This window comes from Schistocerca americana, chromosome 1 (assembly GCF_021461395.2).
Source record: "Schistocerca americana isolate TAMUIC-IGC-003095 chromosome 1, iqSchAmer2.1, whole genome shotgun sequence".
Lineage (NCBI taxonomy): Eukaryota > Metazoa > Arthropoda > Insecta > Orthoptera > Acrididae > Schistocerca > Schistocerca americana.
The window spans coordinates 168,309,626-168,336,425 of NC_060119.1; the positions used below are offsets into that span (position 1 = coordinate 168,309,626).

Here is a 26,800-nt window from a genome sequence, read left to right on the forward strand (position 1 = left end):
ATTTCGGAAATGACAGGATTCCACGCATTATTCAGTTGGTTACCACTGTCATGGTTCATTAGATTTTCTGCAATGCATATTTCAATGGAGTCTTTGATAATGGAGTTCCAAAAGGTTGTTGCTGTGGCCAAAATCGAAGTTTTGCTATACTCCACTGAATTTCCATTGAAAATACAATGTTCTGATACTGTAGACTTACTGGGTTGAAGTGCAACATTGAAGTTCCATACAACGCTCTTCCACTGTACGCGTTGTCTGTCCTATATAGGCTATACCACAATGACACGGTATTTTATAAATTCCCACTTTCTGTAGTTTTTGGGAGATATGTCAATGACACTTTCATAGTGTGGCCCCACGGAGAAGAAAAGTTAATGGGGTATTTTCATCATCTTAACTCCATCCATGAGAATTTACTATGGAAATGGAGAAAGATGATTACCTTCCATTCCTGGATGTTTTGGTTAAATAGAAGAGTGATGGCTCAGTGGGACATTCTGTTTATCATAAGCCCACTCACACTGATTTGTACTTGCATTCAAGCTGGCATCACCCACCCCAAACCGTGAGTGTGCTTAAAACCCTTGTGCACAGAGCACATACGGTGTCAGATGCATAGAATTTGCATAAGGAACTTGCACATTTAAGGGCGGTGTTCAGAGACAATGGATACTCAACCCGGCAAATTAACAGGGCCTTCTCAACTGAAGCCAGAAACCGGGAAGCCACCTGTTCAGCATCTCATCTGACTTTTTCTTCACTCCACATGTGACAATAAGTTTTTCCTTCTTTGAGATTTTGGACAGTCTGATTACAAGTCCACTCATTACTTTCAAGCAGAGGAGTAGGCAAAAACTGTCACCATGTTAGGAGTGGCAGTTACTTTACTATTATCAGTAAAACTACTATCCTTATTCGTGTCTTTTGCCCTGTACATGTCAGCCAATCCTTGCTGAACAGTCAAATTCAATTTGAAGTTCTGTTTTCTAGTATTATAATGCATAATAAATCTGCACATGATCAAAGATGTAACATGTATCATTATATGGTTTTTGATATGGATGTTGAACTGGTGCAAAAGCTTCTGGTGCACACTTAAATTTGTATGCTGCTGTAATGCGAGTGTACTGTTCATACATTGTTGATAACAACTACCAAAACTGTAAGTGACATCTTAGTTGCAGTTTTTCTTTTACAGTGGCTTTCCTATGATTGTATCAAAAGAATGTGCTATCTGGGTAATTTGATTTTTGAATCAGTTAGTTTCTTTTTAGGGAAATGACTTTCTCTGATGTCACCAACAATAATTCTGAAGAATGCATCTCATATTTTTGTAACAACTGTAATTACAAATTTGTTGTTAATATTAAGAGACCTCATCAAACATGCTTTACAAATGGGAAGCTTTTGTCCACAGATCCAACGGTTAAAACTGTAGTGGTATGCCCATTTATGGTGTATGAACACACCCACAGAGTTCACATTTGACACTGTCAGCAAGAGAACGAAATGAGAACACCTGCCTCACTTGCTGCCAGTATCATTGATGGCCAGTGGAGGTGCCTGCTTGCCAGCAAAACAGCCCGCTACCTCTTGCATTGTTCACACTTCATGAAGCTTTTTATTGCAGATTAGGGTTATTCAGTCATTTGTTATGACTAAAGACCAGATTTTTTATGCATTTTCGTGTTGCATATGCATTTGCATATTTGGCTCCTTTTCACCGGTTATGCATACCAGTTATGTCACCCAAAATAAGAAATGCCAGTTCGTGGATAGCTGGCAACCCTAGAACATTTACATATGACAGAATTATTTTATACTGTCGAGTTTGCGAGAAAAATGTTTCATGCAAAAAACAGTTTCAAATGGACCTGCATGTCAAGACAAGTCTTCATATCACAGGGATGCAGAAGGAAAGACCATGACAACAACTTCTGACAACAGCAAGTTCCAGTAGCAGGGATGTGTCCAAAGGCAACCAAAAAAATTGGTTTAACATGGATTTATGTGAAGCATTCATTGCAAAGATATATTCCTCTTCACAAACTTACAAACCCAGCCAAGCTGTTGAACATAAAATCTAAGGAAACTTTTTACTTTATTCAATGTACAGACTGAGTTTTTGGATTTTCAACCTAGATCAGAGTTAGTTTGACCCTGTTATAGTTTTCTGTGTCCCATTTTCTTTTACCCATATACATAACATAAAAACCATTTCCTAGAGGAAGTGCCTGTTCTGCCAAGCAAATTCATTAATAACAACATGCAAGAACATGCAGAAAATAGTCCGAAACCAACCAGATGTGAAGAAAATGGCTCTTTTGTAGGCTTCTGATCTTTTCTGAGACAGATTCTATGCATACAACCCTTCATATCCACCTGCAGCTCTATTCACATTCTTCAATTTAGCTCCGAAGAAACAAGAACCAGATGTTTTATTAATTTCAAGATTTATCATCTGTTTAAAGTTATTCTTCATTATATTATGATTGGATTATCACTGACAGAGTTTATGACTGTGAATTTGTTTCTGTTTTATATTATCAAACAAAACTATTAGAGTTTCATTTCTACATGTGAGCCAAAAATTTGTGGCTACATTAAAGACTCCTAGTCAGAAAAAAGATATTATGGTAATAGGATCTCAAATGACTGTTGAAATACAAGGTAAATGGACCAACATGCAAACAATTGTGTAACAGCAGGTTAAGGATTTAAAAGGGAAAATAATCTGTCACACTTGTTAACCATTTAACAGCGTAAGGTGAGAGAAGCGTTACAACAAATGGCCTATTAGTGACTAATGCCTCACGCATCTCAGCAATATTATTTACAATCCCTACTGTTGCTGAGAAACTCTTAATTCAAATCAATGGAGAAAGGAAATGGCAAATCATTTCTCTTGGAGCTTTGTTGGTATTCCACACTGGTTGCTTAAACTCAAAAAGCAAGAATGGCATCTTGAAGAAGACTTTGTTTAATTGAAAAGCTCACTGATAAGATGCAGCTTTCTAACTGGCATCAAATATTGGAAATAGAATTTAAAATCCCTCAAAAAAATAGAATTTGAAATCTCAATTTAGTAAAAAATGTTTCTAACCAAGACTAAAAACGAGCATTTTTTTTTTTTTAAATAACACATTGTACTGACAAAGTATGCACATCACATAACTGAATTTGGTAATGTAAGATTAAGCTTACAAGAAAAAGGATTGCATGCTGTTTTAACTTTTGGTTGTCAGTAATCAGAATGTTTAAGGCTGTCAATCTCTAAAATCTTAAATAGACAACATATTTCATAATATAAAATCATATTTTCCATCCACTAATTTTTCTGAAAGTTTGTTAAACATTACAGCACTTAATGGCTAAAGGGTTTTGAGCTTTATGAGGTGATATGTATTACTGCAGAATTCATAGTCACATGAAAAAATTTAAAAGTTAGAATTCTGAGTAACTTAATACTATATATCCTAGAACTATTTCATAGACACCAACATTCAACTTAAATTACCAACGTATGATATAAATAATCTTAATATATCAGCAATGATGTAAGACAATAATTGTACATAATAGAACATGTAGTATGTTTCCAGTTTCACCTAAGACGGTTTCCTGGAAGAAAGAGACCACAACACATTTGTTACAGAAGGCAACATAATCTTAGGTATTTATGAAATGTAACTACCCAAAAGTGCACTTCCCAAATCACTAATAGACATATGACTTGGAGTATTCATTTTGTTACCATATGTTTGTGATTTTTACTATTCTGTTCATGAATTAAGAGTAGCAAGAGTGACTACTGATATGCTTTTCTTTGAGCTGCTATCAGTCTAATTTGGTAAGGAGGGATGAGGAATATTTGTAGATTGCAACATTACAGAAATTCTCCTAATTTTCTAGGTTAGTTTTTGTGAGATATTTGGGAACATTCTTTAAGTGTTTGCCAATTCATATTTTACAGTGACATTCCCACAACAGTCAGACAAATCAGAAACCATTTACAATACACTTGCTTTAATATACGCATCCCCAGTTAGTCAAACTAAATTATGAACTCGTGTAATACTAGAATTTCAGTACACATTTTGTAAGCATTTTAAATAGAGTCTACCAACGAACCGGAGCCTGTTACATGTTTTGTCCAGTTCTATTGTTCATCACAGCTCCACTCACTGTGGTTGACAGGTACTTCTGTGCCTGATTTGCAAAATTTTTGTCTCAATAACTCTTATAGGCAAAGCACAGTACATATTATAAAGTGCATAGCTTGAAATATCTCTAAATTTAGACCTAGTCTGATACTGCATTAATGTCTTACTGGACATTTGTACAATTATTTTGTGCTCTTCTATGTTTATTTATTTAATTTTGAAAAAAATCACCACAAGATGTCTATTACAGAAGGCAATATAAATTTTGGTATTAGAAAAACGTATCTCTATCTGAAACTGCACTTTACAAATCAATGGTAACTATATAAATGGAGTCCTCATTACTGTACCACGTGTTGATGCTTTTAGCCATTCTATTCACAATAAAGGGTGTCTAAAATGACTATTTCCATCCATATTGCTGGTAACAGTCCAATTTTATAAAGCCAGTTATTAAAGACAGTTCATACTTAGATGAATCACACGCAGAAAGAAAAAAAGACACTATGTAGCACATTATTAATATATCACATAACCGATAGTTTTCATTTGTCATTGATTATCATTCCTGTTTGTTGATTGTTGTCCATTGTGTCTTTCCTGTATCAAGGTAAACCCGAAATCTATCAGTAATTTAGATGTAATAATTCCCATACTCAAGATAGGAGACAGCACTAATCTCAACAACTACAGAGGAATGTGTCTCTTAAACTCTGAATGAAAGCTTTCCACATACTTGTTGGAGGCAAGTGGCAAACTTTTGAGAATATATTACTTGAAGAACATAGCAAGCTTTTTAAAGGGAGATCCCACAACAACAATGTTTTTTTGATGAAGCATATTGCTGAGGAAAGGTAGAATGCAATTTTAATATCTTCATTGCATATGCTATGTTAAATGTTTTGATGGAGTAATGAGAAGAAAGCTCCCAAAACAGGATACGGAGATGTTGAAAATCTCGGTAACAAGATTCAAATTTATATCAAGTTACTGTAGAACTCAAACTTCAGTGCTGATGCAAGTTACCAAGTTTCTGCTGCCTCCAGTTAATGCTTTACAGTGATTGAGAGAACACATAACGAGTGTGTCAGAGTCAACATTAGTGAGAATGGTTTACTAAAACGAACAATGGACATAATTTAATGCATGGCAAAACAAGATGATTTCACATTATTGCAAGAAACCAAATTGAAACCTCCAATTAACAATATGAAATGGATGGAGAACAGAAAATCAAAGATACAGTGGCTTCTTTTGCACATAAAAAGGTGTATTCTTGTACTGGACATAGAACTGGGACTTCAAAGTTTCACACTGAAGTAAAACTGCATCCGGCCATCCTGATAGGTTTTTCCCGATTTCCCCAAAACACCCCTCAGCAAACGCTGGGATGTTTCCTTACATGGCACGGCCAATTTTTTACCCCATCCTTGAATCAGTCTGAGCTTCTACTCTGTCTCTAATGACCTTGATGTCGACAGGATGTTAAATTGTAATCTCCCAAATCTTCCTTCCTTCAAATTTGTTAAAGCATGGGTGTGAGGCTGGGCAATGTAGTATAATTCCTCCTTTTTTTTAATTGTAAGAGAGAAATTCTTAAAATCTCACTGAATCTGACAGTAGCCGAAGCAAAAAAGTTCATCAATTTTGTCAGCAAAGACATTCTACCTTTCAAAGTAGCATTTGGAAATGGATTTCTTGAGAAGTTGAAGCTGTTGTTCTTTCTAGAAAAAACTCAGTAAGTGGAAAATACAAACAACACACAAACTTGTAAGCTTCTTAAATCCTAAATACAAAAGTTAGTTTCTTAGCAGTGCTGAGAAAGATGAAGTTATAAAGGACACTAGGAATTATGTTGCAAGAAAGTGCCCAGAGTTCAAAAATAATGAGATCATATCCATAAACCTGATGATTTTTTCAGTGAATCTGAAAATTCATTGGGAGATAATGTTGACAACGCTGCAGATGAAATTTCGAAATGTATCAGTGACAAATCTGCGACCTTACAGTTGGCTTGAGTGGATGTGAAACATGTATTAACATCTTTTCAAACAGATGTATTTTAGACACTGCATTCCAGCATCCTGTGCACAATCTGAGAGGAGTTTCTCTACTGTGGGATGAATAATGCAGGACTGATGCATATCTTTGAGGACACAGATGATTGAGGATGATATCTTCCTGATCAGTAATCTTGCAAACTAAACAGTTACAATAATGTGAATAAGGAAAGTTGCTACTCACCATATAGTGGAGATGCCAAGTCACAGATAGGAGCAACAAAAAGACTGTCACAAATATAGCTTTTGGCCGTTAAGGCCTTCATTAATATTTGTGACAATCCTGTTGTTGTGCCTATCTGCAACTCAGCATCTCCACTGTATGGTAGTAGCAACCTTCCTTTTCACAATATTGTTACATTCCACCCAGGATTTTCCATTGTTTAAACTAAGCTGTTACCTGTACAGTTTCTCCTCTTCTGCCATTAATCAAGTTACCAGTATTATTTTTAAATTTTTCATTTGTTTTCTTTTTTTTACAGAGTCTGAAGTAGCACTAGACGGAAGAAGGATCTATTTAATCTAAAAGTTATGTTTTTCCCTGTAATTTTTATATTAGAGACCTCTTTCAAGATATTTTTAGTATTTTTACTGCCCCCAGTAAGAACATTTCACTTCAAAATCAGCCTTGTGAAGTATTATGAAACAAAATAAAAATTTACATCCTTCACCACACTGGCTCCAAGCCACTGAAATGAGTGCTCCAGAATACTGTTGCTTGATGGCCATGCCACTGTTGCAACAACCTGGTCTCAAATATATAATAGTTTGCATAATTTAATAAGCAAAGTGCCATAAATTGCTGCTTAAATTACTTCTTAATAATAGTTATTATTGTTGGATCAAAGGAGACTAATCACTGAAAAGGAGAAGCATTGAGTTGTTGAGGCACACACACACACACACACACACACACACACACACACACACACACAAAGAAAGAAAATTTGGCAGTTTTTTTGTTTCTAATGTTTACACTTGCCCATTTCCTATGTCATTTTCAATTTCCCTGACACCATCACTATCTTAATGGACCCCTACTTCACCTTTCTGCACCAGTTCAGACATGTATTCCATTCCCTAGCTAAAACACAGTCCCACTTTCTGTTACATCAACACTGTATAAACCACAGAATTCTCTAAATGGTCTAAACCCTTACAGATTCCGTCAGTCCCTATCCCTCATAAACCTGGTTGATGAAACATCTCTCCCTGGGACAGGCATCCCACAATCACCTCTACTCCTTCCACAAGATACTATTACTGTACAAACCTTACTACGCACAAAATATATCTCAAATTGGAACCTTTGCTCTCAGCACCTAGAGGAGCATTCCAGACACCAGTTCTATAAACTGTCATATCTGTTGAATCTACTCCCATCTTGTGTTACCACTATCCATCAACACCATTCCTACTCATTATCCTCCAAAACTCCCTCCCAACAATCCACAAAACCCAACACCCAAGCAAATCTTAAACACTGTTGTTAACCTTTCCACCAAAAATTTCAGTCCCACACAAGTTTCAGTCCTACCCAAAGGCCTTGTCTTCAGCTCTACATCCAGGTATGAACATGCTGGATACTCTTCTTCTCCCAATCCCTACAGAAGAAACACTTCCTTGCCACCACTCCCTCCAACCAAAGCCAACTTAATCCCAATCATGATCCTTGCCTCCACCCCTCCCCCCCCCCCCCCCCCCCTCTCCCACCAAACCATCGACTGGTCACCTTCCAGGAATTTCTTACCTCCAACTTGACCTCAACATCCTTCCCCAGGCTCCTTCCTAAGAATACTAACATTTCAGCAGAAGAAAGGACAGCCGCAGGCAACCTGGAAACAGATCCTGACCTAAACATTCTCCCTGCAGACAAAGGTTCCACCACTGCTGTGATGAGTCACAGTGACTACCTGAAGGGAAGCATCTGCCAAACATCTGACAACTCCATCTACAAGCTCTGCCAAAGTGATTCCATCCCAGAAGTCCAACACAACCCTCAATCCCTGTTGAAATCTATAGACCCTTCCCAGAGGCTCTCACCTGAGTCCATTGCTATGACACTTCACACACACACACACACACACACACAAACCACAAAATCCACAAACCCAACAATACTACACAAGCCATTGTAGGTGGTTATTGTGCCCCACACTGAATGAATTTCAGCCCTCATTGATCTCCAACCAACTGCCCAAAATTTAGCCTCCCATATCGAAGATACTATCCACTTGCTTCGCTGACTTTCCATCATTCCCAACCCTTTACCTCCTGGGCCACTTCCCATCTCTGATGATGCCACCTCTCTATGCACCAACATGCCTTATGTCCATGGTCTTTCCACTATCGAACATAATCTTTCCCAACATCCCTCAAACTCCAAACCCACCATCTAATTCCTTATACACTTTGCCCACTATGTTGTTGTTGTTGTTGTTGTTGTTGTTGTAGTCTTCAGTCCTGAGACTGGTTTGATGCAGCTCTCCATGCTGCTCAATCCTTGCCAACTACATCCTGACACAAAACTACTTTTCATTTGAGGGGAAGGTAACAATTCTGCAGCACATCCATGGGCACCCACATGTTTATGAGCTGTCTACAGAAAACCTTCCTGGCCTCCCAAAACTCTTAAATCCACATCTGGGTAAGGTTCATTGATGATATCTTCATGATCTGGTCTCAGGGCCAAGACACTCTGTTTTCATTCCTTCTAACCTCAACATGTTGTCTTTCATCTTATTCATCTGGGTCGCCTCTACCTTAAGTGTCTCCTTCCTGAACATTGACCTTAACCTCTTTGATGGCTCCATCCACACTTCTGTCCAAATTGAACCCACTAACAACCAACAGTACCTGCATTTTGACAGCTGCCTTCCTTTCCACACCAAAAACTCCCTCCCATGTGGACTAAACAAGGCACATCTACAGTGCCCAGTATGCCAAATGCCTCACAAAGGCCTTCACAGGCAGGCAGTACCCCCAAACTTAGACCACAAACAGATTCTTCCCACGCAATATCATACAGATTCCCAACTCTTCCATCATCCCCAAGAATCAGTTACAGAACAGTGCCTGTCGCCCAGCATCACCCTGGGCTAGAACAGCTAAACTATATCCTTCTCCAGAGCTTTGATTATTTCACATCCTACCCAAAGTCCTTCCCATCCCTCGTAAGTAGTGATCTGTCACACGTCCAACTGACATGACATCCTATTCCATCCCTATGCCCCACTCACTCCCAACTCTTGCCACAGGCAGGAAGAAAGGATAGCACTGAATGTGGATGACCAAGGTGCAAGACCTGCCCATCCATGCACGCAACACCACCTACTCCATTCCTGTCACACACTGTTCCTACCACATCAGAGACTGGACCAACTGTAAGAGCAGTCATGTCATACAACACCTCTGCTGGAAACACTGCACATATCTTTGTCAGTATGACTACCAACCAGGTGACCACCAGGATGAATGTCCATCACCAAGGTGTTGCAAAGAGAAAAGTTGAGCACCCTGTGACACAACATGCTCAACTTTAATGGCTGTGTAACAACCTGGGGCATCTAAATCCTTCCCTCCACCACCACTTCCTCTGAACTACGCAGATGGGAGTCATCCTTACAATGCATCCTCCACTCCTGTAATTGTGCTGGCCTCAGTCTCAAGTAACCCACTGTCCCTGCACCCTCCACACAACAGTTTTGCTTTCATCAGTCTTGACACCCCCTCCAAATTCATTTTCCCATGTCACCTTCAGCACGTGTCACTCTCTGCTGGTACCTACAATCATGTATTACATACCAAGACCATATACCTGCCATACCTTCCTTCCCACATTCCTAGCTGGCAAACCAACTGCCTCCCTCCAAGCTGATAGCCACCCACCCCAGTCCCTCTCCCTGCCTCCCTCTCACTCTAACCACCCACCAGACAACACCCCAACCACAATCAGTCCACCTGCTAAAAAAAACAAAGCACTACAAATGGCAAATCAGTCCACCTGCTAAGAAACAAACCACTACTAATGGCACCACATAGGCACAGAGGCGTGTGTGTATGTGTGTGTGTGTGTGTGTTTTATTGTAACTCATCAAAGGATAACTTCAAAATCTAGCAAATTTTGTTTCTCTTGTATGTGGCTATCTCAATGCTTCTGTTTTTTGATGAGTGATCTTTAATCCAAAAGTATTTACACTCTAAAAGAACTTTCCTACAACATAATTATAGTAATGATTTTCAAGACTATTACTATTACACATGTAGAACAAGTACCACTATGTAGGTCTGACTGAGCAGTGCCTTGGAAAGGATATATGCATTGCTAACATTTGCAAGTGCTAAAGAAAGTGGCGTGTTCTTTCTGGTTTTCTACACCTCTAAATTCACATTCTGGCTCCATCGTATAAACAACTACCTTATATCTGACTAATCTGTATTTATTTTGCAGTAGTAGAGCTCACATACACAATTTCAAAAAGCAACCACAACCTGATAAGTGGGGTCTTCTAGGACAAGCTATTTTTGGAATTTTCATTTCAAGATCTCACTCCCATTTGTTAATCACACACACCATAAATAATATTCCCATGAACCATGGACCCTGCCGATGCTAGGTAGGCTTGCGTTCCTCAGCGATACATAAAGCAGCGCCATAGGTGCAACCACAATGGAGGGGAGGGGGGTTACCTGTTGACAGCTCAGATAAATGTGAGGTTCCTGAAGAGGGGCAGCAGTGTTTTCAGTAGTTGCGGAGGCAACAGTCTGGATCATCGACTAATCTGGCATTGTAACTTTAACCAAAAAGGCCTTGCTGTGCTGGTACTGTGAACTTCTGAAAGCAAGGGGAACTACAGCCATAATTTTTCCTGAGGGCATGCAGTTTTACTGTATGGTTAAATGATGAAGGTGTCCTCCTGGGTAAAATATTCTGGAGGTAGAATAGCCCCCATTCAGGTCTCAGAGCAGGGATTGCTCAGGAGGACGTCATTATCAGGAGAAACAAAACTGGCATTCTACGGACCAGAGTGTGGAATATCACATCCCTTAATCAGGCAGGTAGGTTAGAAAATTTAAAAATGAAAATGGATAGGTTGAAGCTAGATATAGTGGGAATTAGTGAGGTTTGGTGGCAGGAGGAACAAGACTTCTGGTCTAGTGAATACATGGTTATAAATACAAAATCAAATAATGGTAACGCAGGAGTAAGTTTAATAATGAATAAAAAATAGGAGTGTGGATAATCTTCTATGAACAGCATAGTGAACGCATTATTGTTACCAAGACAGACACAAAGCCAACACCTACCACAGTAGTACAAGTTTATATGCCAACTAGCTCCACACACAATGAAGAGTGTGAAGAAATGTATGACGCAATAAAAGAAATTATTCAGATGCTTAAGGGAGACAAAAATTTAATAGTCATGGGGGACTGGAGTTCAGTAGTAGGAACAGGAAGAGAAGGAAATGTAGTAGGTGAATATGGACTGGAGGAAGCCGCCTGGTAGAATTTTGCTCAAAGCATAACTTAATCATAGCTAACACTTTGTTTAAGAAACATGAAAGAAGGTTGTATATGTGGAAGAGGCTGTAGACACTGGAAGGTTTCAGATAGATTATATAATGGTAACACAGAGATTTAGGAACCAGGTTTTTAATTGTAAGACATTTCCAGGGGCAGATGTGGGCTCTGACCACAATTTATTGGCTATGAGTTGTAGATTAAAACTGAAGAAACTGCAAAAAGATAGGAATTTAAACAGATGGGACCTGGATAAATTTAAAGACTCAGAGGCTGTAGAGAGTTTCAGTGAGAGCATTAGGGAATAATTGACAAATACAGGGGAAAGAAATACAGTAGAAGAAGAATGGGTAGCTTTGAAAGATGAAATAGTGAAGGCAGTAGAGGATCAAGTAGGTAAAAAGGCGAGGGCTAGTAGAAATCATTGGGTAATGGAAGAGATATTTACCGTATTTACTCGAATCTAAGCCGCACTTTTTTTCCGGTTTTTGTAATCCAAAAAACCGCCTGCAGCTTAGAATCGAGTGCAAAGCAAGCGGAAGTTCTGAAAAATGTTGGTAGGTGCCGCCACAACTAACTTCTGCCGTCGAATGTATGTAGCGCTACACAGGCATGCTGTGTAGGCTGGCGCCAAAACCTCTGAATCAGTAAATAAATAAAAAAAAAGGTGGAAGACGAGCTTTTTTTTCTCCGCCCCGAGTTTTGACCACTGCATTTTCATACATTATCCAACGAAGTAAATACAAATTACGTATTGTTCATCTTCGAAAGTAGCAGAATTTCAATGTACTACAAAAATCCGACTGGCAAGACTGTTGCTAATAGGAACCTGATGAAATGTGAATCACATGCAGTATTCTCTTCACCATAAGAATAATACGAATATAAGCATTTTGCCATGTATTCTTTCCTGTTGTTGCTATCTCATTTACATCCCGTCTGCCTAATAAACTACGAAACTAGAGTGAGACAACAGCAAACGCGGAAGAAAATACGTATCGTGTCCTGTTTATATTCGTATTATTTTTATGCCTAATAGTGATACGGTCAGAAATGAAGCACGGCAACTGACTAGATTTTTAAATCTAAAATGACTAATTTCTGTGCAGAATTTGATTTACTAAAGAAGCGGCCGCAAAGATTTTCAAACGGAGAAAAATTTTCGCCTAACTCTCGTTCAGAACATGTTCTGTAATACGCAGTCTATTATTTGGTTCTTGTTGATCATTATCAAAGAAAGCAGCAGTGTAAGTAACAACAAGTAGCAGTCACTTGCCATTGTTTTGCTAATGAGACAATTTCTCTCTTTTTTTAATCGTAAGCGGCGGTAGCGTGCACAAAAGCAAGCCATGCCGCGGGCGGCGACAGGCCGTAAACACGCACTATCAGAATGCGACAAACAATGCATGACGCAGTACAGTAATGCATTTTCAGCTTAGAGTGACGTAAACACCTATAACAAAGAAAACGGCACTTACTAGATCAAAGCAAAATAAGCAATCGATTCAAACCAGACGAAGCACGTGAAAAAGGAAGGGTACCCGTATAAATACGGACGGAGCGCCTGACGCATAGCAATGGCTACCTGGTAAAGCTTAACTGCTAAGCTTACGACTCGAACCAAACTATTGTAGCTGTATCGTCTTTCATTCGATCTAAATTGTGTCTCATATTACAATGGACCAACTTAGTTTCGATTTGAAGGTGCGGCCTAAAACTTTTCTCTCCCCTTGAATTTTGAGTCTCAAATTTCAGTTGCGGCTTAGATTCGGGATTTTTTTTTTTTTTCTTGATTTCGAGTCTCATTTTTCAGGTGTGGCTTAGATTCGAGTGCGTCTTAGATTCGAGTAAATATGGTAATACAACTGATGAAAGGAGAAAATATAAAAATGCAGTAAATGAAGCAGGCGAAAATGAATACAAGCATCTCAAAAATGAGATCAACAGGAAGTGCAAAATGAGTAAGCAAGGATGGCTACAGAACAAATGTCAGCATGCAGATGCATATATCACTAGGGGTAAGACAGATACTGTCTACAGGAAAATGAAGGAGATCTTTGGAGGAAAGAGCACTACCTGTCTGAATATCAAGATCTCAGATGGAAACTTAGTTCTAAGCAAAGAAGGGAAAGCAGAAAGGGGGAAAAAGTATATACAGGGTCTATAGAAGGGTGATATACTTGAGGGACATGTTACGGAGATGGAAGAGGACATAGATAAAGATGAAATGGAAGATACGATACTGAGTGAAGAGTAAGACAGAGCACTGAAAGTCCTAAGTTAAAACAATGCCCCGGGTGTAGAAAACATTCCATTAGAACTACTGATACCCTTGGGAGAATCAGCCCTGACAAAACTCTACCATCTGGTTAGCAAGACGTATGAGACAAGCGAAATACCCTCAGACTTGAAGAAGAATATAATAATTCCAATCCCAAGCAAAGCATGTGTCGACAGTTGTGAAAATTACCGAACTATCAGTTTAATAAGTCATGGCTGCAAAATATTACCACAAATTCTTTACAGGCGAATGGAAAAATTGGTAAAAGCTGACCTTGTGGAAGATCAGTTTGGATTCTGTAGAAATGTTGGAACACGTGAGGCAATACTGTCCCTATGACTTACCTCAGAAGATAGATTAAGGAAAGGCAAACCTACATTTCTAGCATTTGTAGACTTAGAGTGAGCATTGACAGTGTTGAATGGAATACTCTCTTTCAAATTCTGAATGTGACAGGGGTAAAATACAGGGAGCGAAAGACTATTTACAATTTGTACAGAAATCAGATGGCAGTTGTAAGAGTCGATGGACATGAAAAGGAAGGAGTGGTTGAAAAGGGAGTGAGAGAGGGTTGTAGCCTATCCCCGATGTTATTCAATCTGTATATTGAGCAAGAAGTAAAGGATACAAGAGAAAAATTTGGAGAAGGAATTAAAATCAAGGGAGAAGAAATAAAAACTTTGAGGTTTGCTGATGACACAGCAAAGGAACTGGAACAGCAATTGAACAGAATGGATGGTGTCTTGAGAGGAGGATATAAGATGTACATCAACAAAAGCAAAATGAGGGTAGTTGAATGTAGTTGAATTAAATCAGGTGATGCCGAGGGAATTAGATTAGTAAATGAGACACTTCAGGTAGTAGATGAGTTTTACTATCTGGGGAGCAAAATAACTGATGATGGTCGAAGTAGAGAGGATATAAAAAGTACTCTGGGTCTGGCAAGGAAAGCGTTTCTGAAGAAGAGAAATTTGTTAACTTCAAGTACATATTTTTTTTAAATGTCAGGAAGTCTTTTCTGAAAGTATCTGTATTGAGTGTGGCCACATACGGAAGCAAAACATGGACGATAAATAGTTTAGACAAGAAAAGAATATAAGCTTTCAAAATGTGGTGCTACAGGAGAATGCTGAAGATTAGATGGCTAGATCACATAACTAATGATAAGGTGCTGAATAGAATTGGGGAGAAGAGGAATTTGTGGTACAACCTGACTAAAAGAAGGGATCGGTTGGTAGGACACGTTCTGAGACATCAAGGGATCACCAAATTAGTATTGGAGGGAAGCATGGAGGGTAAAAATCATAGAGGAAGACCCAGAGTTAAAATACACTAAGCAGATTCAGAAGGATGTAGGTTGCAGTAGCTACTCAGAGGTGAAGAAGTTTGCACAGGATAGAGTAGCATGGGGAGCTGTGCAAAACCAGTCTCTTGACTGAAGACCACAACAACAACAACAATACTAGTGAATCTATGTTTGTGTCAAGTATATTTAAAAGTACACAATACAATGCTTGTTACAGTGAAAGGAATAACAAATTGACACAGTTTGTAATTGTGGTAATTTATTTAGGTATGATAAACCAACTATGTGACAAACTTTTAACAATATTCAACATGTGACAACTTGCACCACAATCTCATTTGACTTCTCATGGCAGTGAAAATAGTCTACAGAAAAATTTGCAAAATCTGCTTCAGTAATTATGAACATTATGTTTTTATTTGTTGACTGTATCGAGAATGTGCTGGCCATGTAGTACTACAATATGGGCATATAGTTACCTGAGTTATGAGACCCATGATTAAAATGTTAAAAGTCGGGTATGAAATTTCTTGCATCAAATGGCTTTCTGCATAAATTATGAACAAATATGTTTTCCACCACTTTTAAATGCAAAATATGAGATGAAATCTGATATGACAACTACGAAATATATCTAGCCTCAATTCACAACAAAACCGAATTGAACTACAGTAGACAAAAACTCACACCAGGCACATACCTTCTGCCAGAGCACTGTCAGATTAAATTGCTTCACAAAATTTGACTATCTGTGGGAGTGAATGTGAATAAGGAATCTGCAGCTACAGATGCAGATGTGACTGATAGTCTTGGGGATGTGGTGCAGATAGCATTTTCCTTACCTGCACAGACTTCTACCTCTGGACCATAAACAGGGGTTAGGTAGATTCTGTTGTGAGTTTCTTGACTTTCAAAAAGGTTATGTACCAGTAACACCCAGGTGCCAACTAAAGAAAAGAAGTTTCTATAAGATAACTACCAAAGTGTATGGTGGATTAAAAATTACTTGACAGGACAGAATGGAGCACATTATTCTGGATGTAGACTGATCTACAGACATATAAGTAATACTCCATGTGCCAAAGAGAAGTGTAAGAGACTCATTGTTCACATTATGCATCAATGACTTGGCAGTCAGTATTATTTGCAATATCACACTCTCCAAAGATGATGTTGGTGTCTATAAGTAGTTTTTTCCTATTAAAGTTGCAACAATTTCCAGTTATATCAACAAAATATCATCCTAGTGCAAAGAATGGCAAGTGGTTCTCATGAAGAGAAATTAGAAGGTCAATATTTCATTTACTGTTGTATCCTTTGGTTTCATAACGAATGAGTTAGAACTAGAAGCAGTCATTTGTTACAAATACCTGAGAGTAATAATGTGTAGGGGTGTTTTTGTTTGGGATAAGAGCACCTAACACCATGGTCACTGGTGCTTACTCATAAACATTTAAAATTCCCTAACAAAAAAATCATACAGTAAAATAATCAATAATCAAATAATACATTAAAAAACTCTAAAAAAAGTAGATTGCATAAGGCTGCCCAATTATATATGAATAGCTACAATATATAGACAACTTGTAAATCTTAGCCATTATAACCCAGCCTGAGGAGCTAATTGTTCCTTTCCACCATTTTTGGTATGAGCTGGGACAAAAGACAATGATTTGTTGTACTTTATTAAACACTGATTATCCCTTAAAAGAAATGGTTTGTCCTGTTTCAAACCTTGGGCTCCCTCTTGCCGGCAAACTGCTTGCCATCTGATGTTTGTATGCCACAGGCATGCAGTGGTGGTTCTTTTTCCTCCACACAAAGAAATCATGCATCAAAGAGCAGTATCCAATCCGTAGGTGAGTAAACAGATTTTTGCTCTGACTGGAAAAGGCTATGCCACGTAGTCAACTTAATCAACTGCAGCTTTTTGCCCCCGACTTCTAGCCACAAATCAACCAAATAATACAAGCTTATAGAGCAAGGTAGCGTTTGTGGAGGAACTTTATACTGTGCTGCTTTATACTATGCTGCTGCATCTGCATATTCAATGTCAAAAATTCTCACAAGCTCCACTACATAGCAAAACGTCATCTCCTTCTTGTAGGTTAAGGAGGGTGTCTTAGAATGTCTACACTAGGTTTTTTTTTAATTTCTCTACCTTGAATGCAAAATTCCTCATCTGCTACGACTACACTACTCAACAGTCACAAACTCTGTGTCAACAGAGGTCAGGACAGCATGGGCAACATGCTGTCTCGTATTATCTTGAAAGATAGTGTCACAGAGACCTCTAAGAAAGAGTACAGCCACCAACCTTCTTATGCCAGAAATGTAACACATGCTGTCCAGAATACTGACTTTATGAAGGAAAGGTGATTATGTTGTGTACCTGATGGCTTCTCATACTGTCATGCCAAGTTCTTGGCTTGTATGACAACAACAAATACACTCTGGCAATGTTCGTTTTCCTCAAAGCCTCCAAACATGGATACATCCTTCATGATCCTGTATGCAGGATCAGGACTTGTCTGAAAAGACGATGTGCATGTGCCACCTGCATTTCCTATGTTGTTGTTTGGTGCACAGTCACCGTGCAGATAATCCGTAACACTCCAGTCTTTGTTCCACCATCCATTTAAAAGTACACCAACTTTATACCTTCCCTCTCAGGCACTAGTCACAGGAGCCTATGAAATGTTGCATTCCCTATTCATGACTGTCATGGGGTTCTGACCAAAAGCTGCATTAGCATCACAAAATGATAAACGACTGCCTCTATAGACCATGACCCTGCTGGTATCTAATTCTTATAAGGGCTGGTAATGTTTCTCCTTGTTACACAAGGCATAACACTATCTTCTCACAATATTCAAACGCAATTTCTTAATGAGAAAACAGCTGCACAATTCTTCCTTAAATACAGAATATACAGAGAATTAATCATGTCTACTTGTGTGGTTGCACCAAAATGCTAGTCAAATGATATTAAATTCAATTTACTGCATGTGTATCTACTGAAATTATAAGTAACAACAGCGGTCAGCAAACAAGCATCAGTGCTGCGAGTTGCAACTCACCTACTAGAACCACAACTGAACCTACCCCCCACCCCTTTCAAGTACTGTTTTGCACACATCTAGTGGACAATGAAGTGACTACCTGATTCCATTAGACATTCTAAAGTACAATATTAACATTACAATATATGACACTTTTGTGTCTCCTCGAGAATATTGCTGCTGTGAAATCTACTGTCATCACTAACTCAGCAGAATATTATCTCTTCAGCACATTCTTGTGACGTAAAGTGAAATCATAAGTTACTCATCTGTTGTTCAGCAGCCCTCATTCCTTTCCTTGTTTGCCTGTTCACTAGGATGTTACAAATCACACATTTAAGGGATATGTCACTTGGGAACTTTATAATTAATTTCTGCTATCAGTGATAACCAATGTGTGTGGTCTCCAATCAAAGCAGCTTGACAACTAATATGTCAAAAACACCACCTACAAGTTTGATTTGAAGTTGTGACTTACAGCTTGTGGTAAACTTAGTTTATGCTTGTAATACTGCTGTACTGGTTGGAAGGCCTCATTGAGTGACAGTACCACATGGTCATGTTTGTTGTCAGGGAACAAAATTGCATTTTTTTCATGATTATTTCATTGTTGGTGGTTTCTCTTTCAGGAAAAAGTAAGAAAAATTGCTTACAGGAGGAATGACTCTCATTTTTCTAACAAGAAATATTTTGTTTGAACCTTATGTAAGACTGGAAACATACTACATGTTTCATAATAAATAATTATCAAATTAATATTGTTTTTACTCAAGAATTATCTACTTACCAAACCGACGAGTAAAAAAAATACGAGAAATGTTCTTCCAAGAACAGTCTGACAGTAAACATCACCATATCCAACAGTAGACATTGTAACAATAAGAAAATAAACGCATGTCCAATATGAGAGATGATTTGGATTTTTGAAGTCCAATGGATCACCAGAGTTTTCCAGCTGCAGAAATTGAAAACAGTATTTCTCCATACCAGCTTATTTCAACATAGAAACAGAATAACCAACAACATACATTTAGTTTAATCTAGAACAAAAAAAGCCACTTACTTCTGTTACATACATACTACCTACCAGGTGAATAATTCCAGCAGCCGTGAGCCATACAGAAATGAATATTGACACAAGTTGTGCAAGGCGAATGGAACTTGAAGTCTTCAGGATATTAAGATATTGTAGAATATCTGGTACAGTCATTAGGCGCAATGCCCTTAGGAATCTTAAACCTGTGTGGATAATAAACAATGGTCAGACATAAACTATTACATGCAAAACTCTTATCAAGAGGGACAAACAATGAAACACAAACAAGAGTTACAGTTATACTGTATTATATACATACTCTTAGCGGATGTGGAAACTAAATTACCCACAATTAATCAAAGGCAATAGACTAGATCAATTTGTTAACTGCAGTTGAGATTCACATACTGCCAGGCTCGAAAAATTATGGCACGAGACACCCAAATAATTCAGAAGTGGTGATAAAAACTCCATTATTTTTATCTTTCTTAAACTGTGACGAGTCTGCTGACTTCTTTTATTTATAAAATTATTACAATATGCTAAAAGAAATTTTTACACATCAGTAAAATCATGTATTGCACAGCCATAAAAAAAATCATGCTGTTGTATGAACAGTTGATAAATGATACAATTTATGTCAGTGCAATTAGTGACATGTAACATTTCTTTGCAGCTGATTGGCCAATTATTGCCTTAGGTGTGTGAAAGTAAAAGTATTAAGAACTTTTCAACACTGGTGTGCAATATTTCTGCCTCACAAAAGCCTGTTTTTATTACACTTCCAACAATGGAGCTTCATTCACAATATTACATTATCAACTGATGTTTCATTTAGGAACCTACAATGCTTTTTGATCCCTGTTTATTTCTTTATTAAGTCAAAGTTCTCAATTGTTATACATGACTAGAATAGCAGTAGGGCCAACACAAGTCTGTAATAATCTGTCCTGCAGTGATGCCCGTATAATAAAAATCACCAACGAAATAAATACTAGCTGTGAAAAGTTACAGTGTGCGACTATTTTTAGCCGACTTATCTAAACTTGAAGAAAATTACTATTTCTACATATTTAGAAATTCTTGTACAGGACAAAATCATGGCTTCATTAGAAATGTCTCTACTTTATTCTTAAAATAGTGTCTCAGGAGCAATTTTTATTCCTTTTGTGGTGTTACTGTGTAATGCGACGCTACTGTGGATTACATTTTTCTGATAGGATGATGTTCTGGAAAACATTTGGTGACTATCTGACAGTTCTCTGAAATCATAACTGCATACATCCTTATTCTAGATTAGCCCCAAGTGAATAAGATAGTTTCACATGTAAACAAACATGGTACTTTAAGCTCAGCAAATGGTGCTTGCAAAGATAACATTCTTTAAGCCCACAAATTACCCTTAGTGACCTTTTTTGTGGTATAACTAGGTTTTATGGTTGGAGTAGCATTTCCTCAGAAAATGACCCATACCAACTAAGTGAATGGAACTGAGCATAGTATATCTGCACCACTATTGGTTTATTTAATGTAGTTTTTAATATCCTCAGACAAGAGCACACAGCTGAGAATTTCTTTGGCAAGTTACTTACAGGTGTACAGTACTGCTAAAGACACAGACATAAAAATTTTGTAGAACTAACATTTTCCCCAATCTCTTTTAATCTTCCTCAGATATGATTTGGATCATATTGAGGAAGGAAATTAAAACTGAAACTTTTATGGAGAATTAATTTGCATTTAAACACTTTGGATGTTTTATCATATAGTTTTCTGTTGTTAACTGTGAATTTTCTATATTAGATGCAGAAAGTAATACTCCGCTATCTTCAGCAAACAGAAGATATTTTTAGGGTCCCATATGTTCAAAAGGGTTATCCACATACATTAAAAACAGTACTGGGCCTAGGACTGAGTCCAGAGGTACTATATATTTTCACTGCATCTTTCATTCTGAACTTGTGACTCATAATGAAGTGATTCCTCCAGCTTCCATTTTAATAGGTAGGAACACAACCAGCTGAATGCTGGATCTCTCATAGCATACCTTTTTAGTTTCTCAAACAACATTTTGTGATCAAGGCATCAATTACTTTGAAAAGTCTAGGAAAATGCCTGTTCATTTTGGTTGAATGATCTTCAACACTCGAATATTTTTTGGGTAATCATACACTTTCCGAAGCTATTCTTTTGGCTGGTGAGAGGTGAATATTTACTTCTTAAATTAAAGGGTAGTCATAGAAAAGTTTTTCTTGGACTTTTGGGAAGAAATTAACTGAGATATAAGTCGATGTTGGAGACCGCATCAACAGAACATTTGTCAGGAGTAGCGAGAAATCTGGAAAAACATCTGTATGTAATGAGAGGTTGAAAACCTTTGACAGAGATATTATCATGTACTTAGCGCATCCTTTTAATTTGATGTTTCCTTCATAAATTCCACTTGACGTTTTATTATTTAACATTTTTATTATTTCACATAGTTTCTTCATAGAAGCAGCTGTGGTCACTGACTTTCTACAGATATATGCATGTTATAAGGTTCCATACAACACTTGGATATGCACCATGACAACAGGCCACTGGTGTGCTACGCGTCGAATATTCCACCAACAGCATCTGTGTGGGCTAGCCATCTACTGGAGTCCTCTTTATAAGTGCAGTGCAGTAGGCACTTGCCCTCCTAGTGTGTAGCTCTAATTGTCAGCATCTGCTAGTATCAATACCTGGATCGTTTCTATATTTGTGTCTATATTCTCAACTGTTAGTCATTTGTATGTGGACGAAAAATATACTTTGGTTCACTGTTACTGTGCTGTTGTTTGTGTCTTACAGTACAATACAACTGGTGACAAGTGGGGTGTTCATTTCCATGTGTTCTGTCTATTGGTTGTTCCTTTGGTTCTTTTGTTCATGGTGACAGTGCTCTAATCTCTCCTCGAGCAGCAGCAGCAGGCTTTTATAGTTGTTACCACAACCTTATCAGCCACACTGACTATGCAGGCTTCATGCCATCTGTGTACCTGCTGCCTTCTGTCCAATACAATGATGCAGCAGAGGACTGAGAAGCTTACAAGAAGCAGCTTTGGCAACACTTCTTGCTTTTGGTGACACTGATGCACACAAATGTAATGCTTTGTGCCTTTCCTCAACTTCTCCTCGGATCTATTAGTTGTTGTGCCAGTTAGCACCATTCCAGAAACTTGTGTCACTTTCATTTGACAAAATGTGTAAGCTGTTGTCCAACTACCACCATACATGCACATCACTGCACCACAGGTAGAGTTGCTTCATTGCCATAAACAGCTCCACCAGTCCTACTGGCTTCAGTTGAAAATGTCAGTTTCTTATTGATGCTCATCATGATTCCTATGCTGAATCTATGCTCCATGATGCCATCATTTGGTTGGCTTGTGACAAACAGGTGCATCAACATGCATTATAGTGTGAGTATACATCTTTGGCTGACATGTTAAATAATGCTCTACCTATTGAGGTATCTCGTGCTGCTGGTGATCAGATTGAGGCTTGGTGTGACGTCGCTGTGGTGGCTCCTGATCCTGATTGTCAGGCCCTGGTAGTTCTTGTGGGGATGATGTGTCAGCCATACAAATGCGGTCTGCGCACCTCACTGGACAGTGACGGGCCAAGCAAAACCACAACAACGGCAGCACTCCGCACTTCCATTCTGCCCATACAGTTTTGTGCAACATGAGAAGGCCACATGTCCTACATGCCAGGCAACTTGCAACAACCATAGGAAAAAAGGACAGTATCTATTTGTTGTTCCCAGACCCCTCCTGTAGACACGGACATGGATGTTAATTGTGTCTCCAGTGGTTCCAAATCACAGCAAACTGTTTATCAAATTGTGAGTGATGGACAAAGTGCTCAGACAACAAGTGGACACAGATGCAGCCATGACATTACTCAACTCACAAACTTATGTGGACTCAAGTTCTCCGGCGTGGTCTCCAGTTCCTTGATGTTTGGCGAGTTACAACAAGCAGCATAATCCAATTTTGGGGCAATTTATGGCTCCCACTATCTACAAATATGTGGTTTGTTCCTTTAATTTTCTGGCAGTTGATGATGATGATGATTACGATGATGATGATTACGATGATACCTGTGGTATCGGCTGCCATCCTGTCAGCCACACTTTCAAATATGCGTGCCACCAGTTACACTGCCGCATCTCCTATTGCTGCCACTGCAGCATGAAGGCACAGCCATGAATGATTATGCTGCTGCCAATGAGATGCAAGCATCCCATCCATGGAGCTCCACCAGTGGGTTTATTTAAGTTTGAAAATTCATGGACTGATCCGTTTCTGAGTATTTGCCAGCTGAATAACTTTTACAGATTTCCATAGTGGCCAAGTCTCAACATCATCTGAAAACACATTGTACTGAAGAGTGATAGGTGTTTAAATCCTTTGTATCTAGAAATATTTCTACTTTCAAATCTACTTTTAGCAAATTTTTACTATTTGGTATTAGATGTAGAATAAATAAATATCTGAATTCTCTATTCATGAACGTCATTTGTTCCTCACTCCTGTGTCCACTAAAGAACCACACAGTTGCAAAGGAAGTCATAACAGTAACATAAACTTGTTCAGTCTGCGTGTTTTCAATGCTTCTCATTTTACCATTACAGATACGGTGCATCTCATTTCTGACCAGGTCCCTTACCAGCAGTTACATTCTCTGTGTTCTGAGTTCTCAACGCTTTTCTTGGATGTATTAAGCTGTGCCACCAATTTTGCAGCCCACATTACTCTGAAACCTATGGTGGGGCTGCACTTTCTCTGTGTGTACCCTGCTCTAGGGACTTCGCATGACCAAGTGAAATCCAAACTGGACAGGCTGTCATATTTGTGTGGCACACAGCCTCCACACTGAGTGAGTGTTCTAACCTGTCATGATTGTTACAAAAACTGAATGGTCGACTTCACCTCTGTGGTGACTTCAAAGTTTCAGTTAATTCTCAATCTATCATTGACGTTCGCAGCTCGTGGTCTCGCTGTAGCATTCTCACTTCCCGAGCACGGGGTCCTAGGTTCGATTCCCAGTGTGGTCAGGTATTTTCACCTGCCCCGAGATGACTGGGTGTTGTTCTGTAATCTTCACCTTCATCTTCCTCATCATCATCATCATCATCATCATCATCATCATCATCCATCCCCATTACAGTCTAGTATGGTGGTGTGGGTCTCCTGCATCGCTCCCCTGTGCTCTGTCAAGAAGCATGGGACTTCATTTCCATTTCCTATCATCAACACCTACCCTTCAATCTGTCCAGAGAAGTTATCGGCTAAACTTGTAGTGGGCCAGTTTTTCTTCAAAACTGACTTATCTGAAACTTATTTACAGCTTCTGTTGGATGAGGGCTCTACACAGGTCCTTCTGATTAACACCACCTTCAGGTTGTACAAATACCAGTCTCACCTATTCGATGTGGCAATTGCACAGCGATTTTTTGGCATTTATTGGAATAATTGATGATTTAAATTCCATGGTGCATCAACTATCTATGACATCATTGTGATGGTGCAACCACGGAAGAACCTCAAAATAACTTACGCACCGTCTCACTGTCTTACATACAGCTCCGTTGAAATGCAACTTGGCCAAACTGTGGAGTTTGAAGTCTCACGGAATGGTGTTAAGCCTTTACATCATCATGTTGCCATGTCACAGCTCTGCCTCATACTACACATGTCAAAGAACTCCAAGCATTTTTAGCATTTTCAGATAAAATTGCTAACTACCTCAAATTTATTCTGGATGCAACACTTCACAAGTTGCTCCACAAGATGCTCCTTTTCAGTGGATGTGGGCCTGTGAGTGTGCATTCATGGTTTTGAAATCTAAATTACATTCTCCTCCTTGTTTGACTACTTTCCATCCCGGTCACCACCTGGTTTTGGCTATTAATGCCTCTGAGTTTGGACTCAGGGCCGCTCTTGCACGTTAATGTGAGGATGGTTCCAAACATCCAATAGTTTATGCATAAAAATGCTCAATTCTGCTCACCAGCACTACTCCCTATCTGTAAAGGAAGCACTTGCCATTTTTTATGCTCTCAAAAGTTTCATATGGTCTTGAATGGGCCTACGTTCAATCTCATTACTGACCATAAGCCCTTGGTTTCTTTCCTTAATCCTTCTGCTTCAATGCCTGAAGCAGTAGTAGCAGTAGTACATTGTCTCCAGCATTAGGCCTTGTTTTTGTCACGCTACAACAATGAAATACATTTTCAGCATACTGTGCAATATGCCAACATTGATGCACTGTCACAACTTCCAATGGTGCCTGACCCTCTTTTTGATTAGGGTGAACTCCTTTTCTTCCACTTTGATGTTGAAGTACAGCATACAGTGGAAGGATTTCCTATTATGGGTCCCAGATTGCATATGCTGTTGTTGCCAGTTCGGTTTTGCATCAAGTAGTTCACAACATTCAGCACGGTTGACTAGACTGGTCTCCAGGCAGGGCTTCAGATGGTTTGTGTAATTATTTTGCCCTCCATCACCACCTTTTGCTATTTGATGGTGTTTTTCTGTTCATTCTGTGGTCTGCTCTCATGCCCACCAACAGGTGGCACCATGGGTGATGCTCTCTGTATGTCCTGCAACACACCGCCTGTGGCAACACATCCATGTTGATTTTGCATTGAATTTCCTGAATTCTTCCTGGTTGTTAGTTGTCAACACTTTCTCTGAATTTTCATACATTGTCCACTGTCCTCAGACATCAGCCACAGCCATGATTCAGGCTCTCTCCAAAACTTTTTCTATTGAAGGATTGCCTTATATGCTTGTGACAGATAAACGTCGACTGGTATTCCACAATTTCTGTGTCCCTTCAGGGATTTGACACATGACTGTCCCTCCTTTTCACCCCAAACCTAAGGGCGAGGTGGAACATCTTGTCAGCACGTTCAAGGTTCAAATGAAGAAGTATGTCACAGACTCCTCCATGGACAATGCCTTGACATGATTCTTGAGTTTCTAAAGGTTTATGCCAGTGGAGAATTGGAGTCAGGCTGAGATGCTCCATGGTCATCAGCCCTACGCACTCCTGGGTCTCCTCATACCACCCAACTAATGCCCTTCAGTGCAACCCTCGCAATATGATCTCAGTGGTCCAGCTGCTGAGTAAAGTGGATTCTGACCATGATCCACAGCTTTTGAGGCCATCGCCTCAGGATGGTATGCACCAGTGATGGGTTGGTGGCATGCCACCATGACCATCTGCATCCTCATGCCACTGCGGGGGGTGGAACCCACCATCCTTGTGGATGTCACCACCTCTTTCCTCTCCTATGGGGCGCAGCACCCCGGTGCCTGCAGCCAGTACT

At 39.0% G+C, this 26,800-nt stretch overlaps 1 protein-coding gene across 1 annotated transcript in view; it reads right to left on the minus strand.

Moving 5' to 3' along the window:
- Window positions 1–26,800, minus strand: part of LOC124552186 (calcium-activated potassium channel slowpoke) — an 881,186-nt gene that overhangs the window by 811,921 nt on the left and 42,465 nt on the right. Inside the window, exons 4-5 of the mRNA XM_047126498.1 lie at window positions 19,483–19,634; window positions 19,183–19,350 (exon numbers count right to left, since the gene is read on the minus strand). Of these exons, the coding sequence (XP_046982454.1) occupies window positions 19,183–19,350; window positions 19,483–19,634 (320 nt within the window). The remainder of the gene's footprint in view (window positions 1–19,182; window positions 19,351–19,482; window positions 19,635–26,800) is intronic.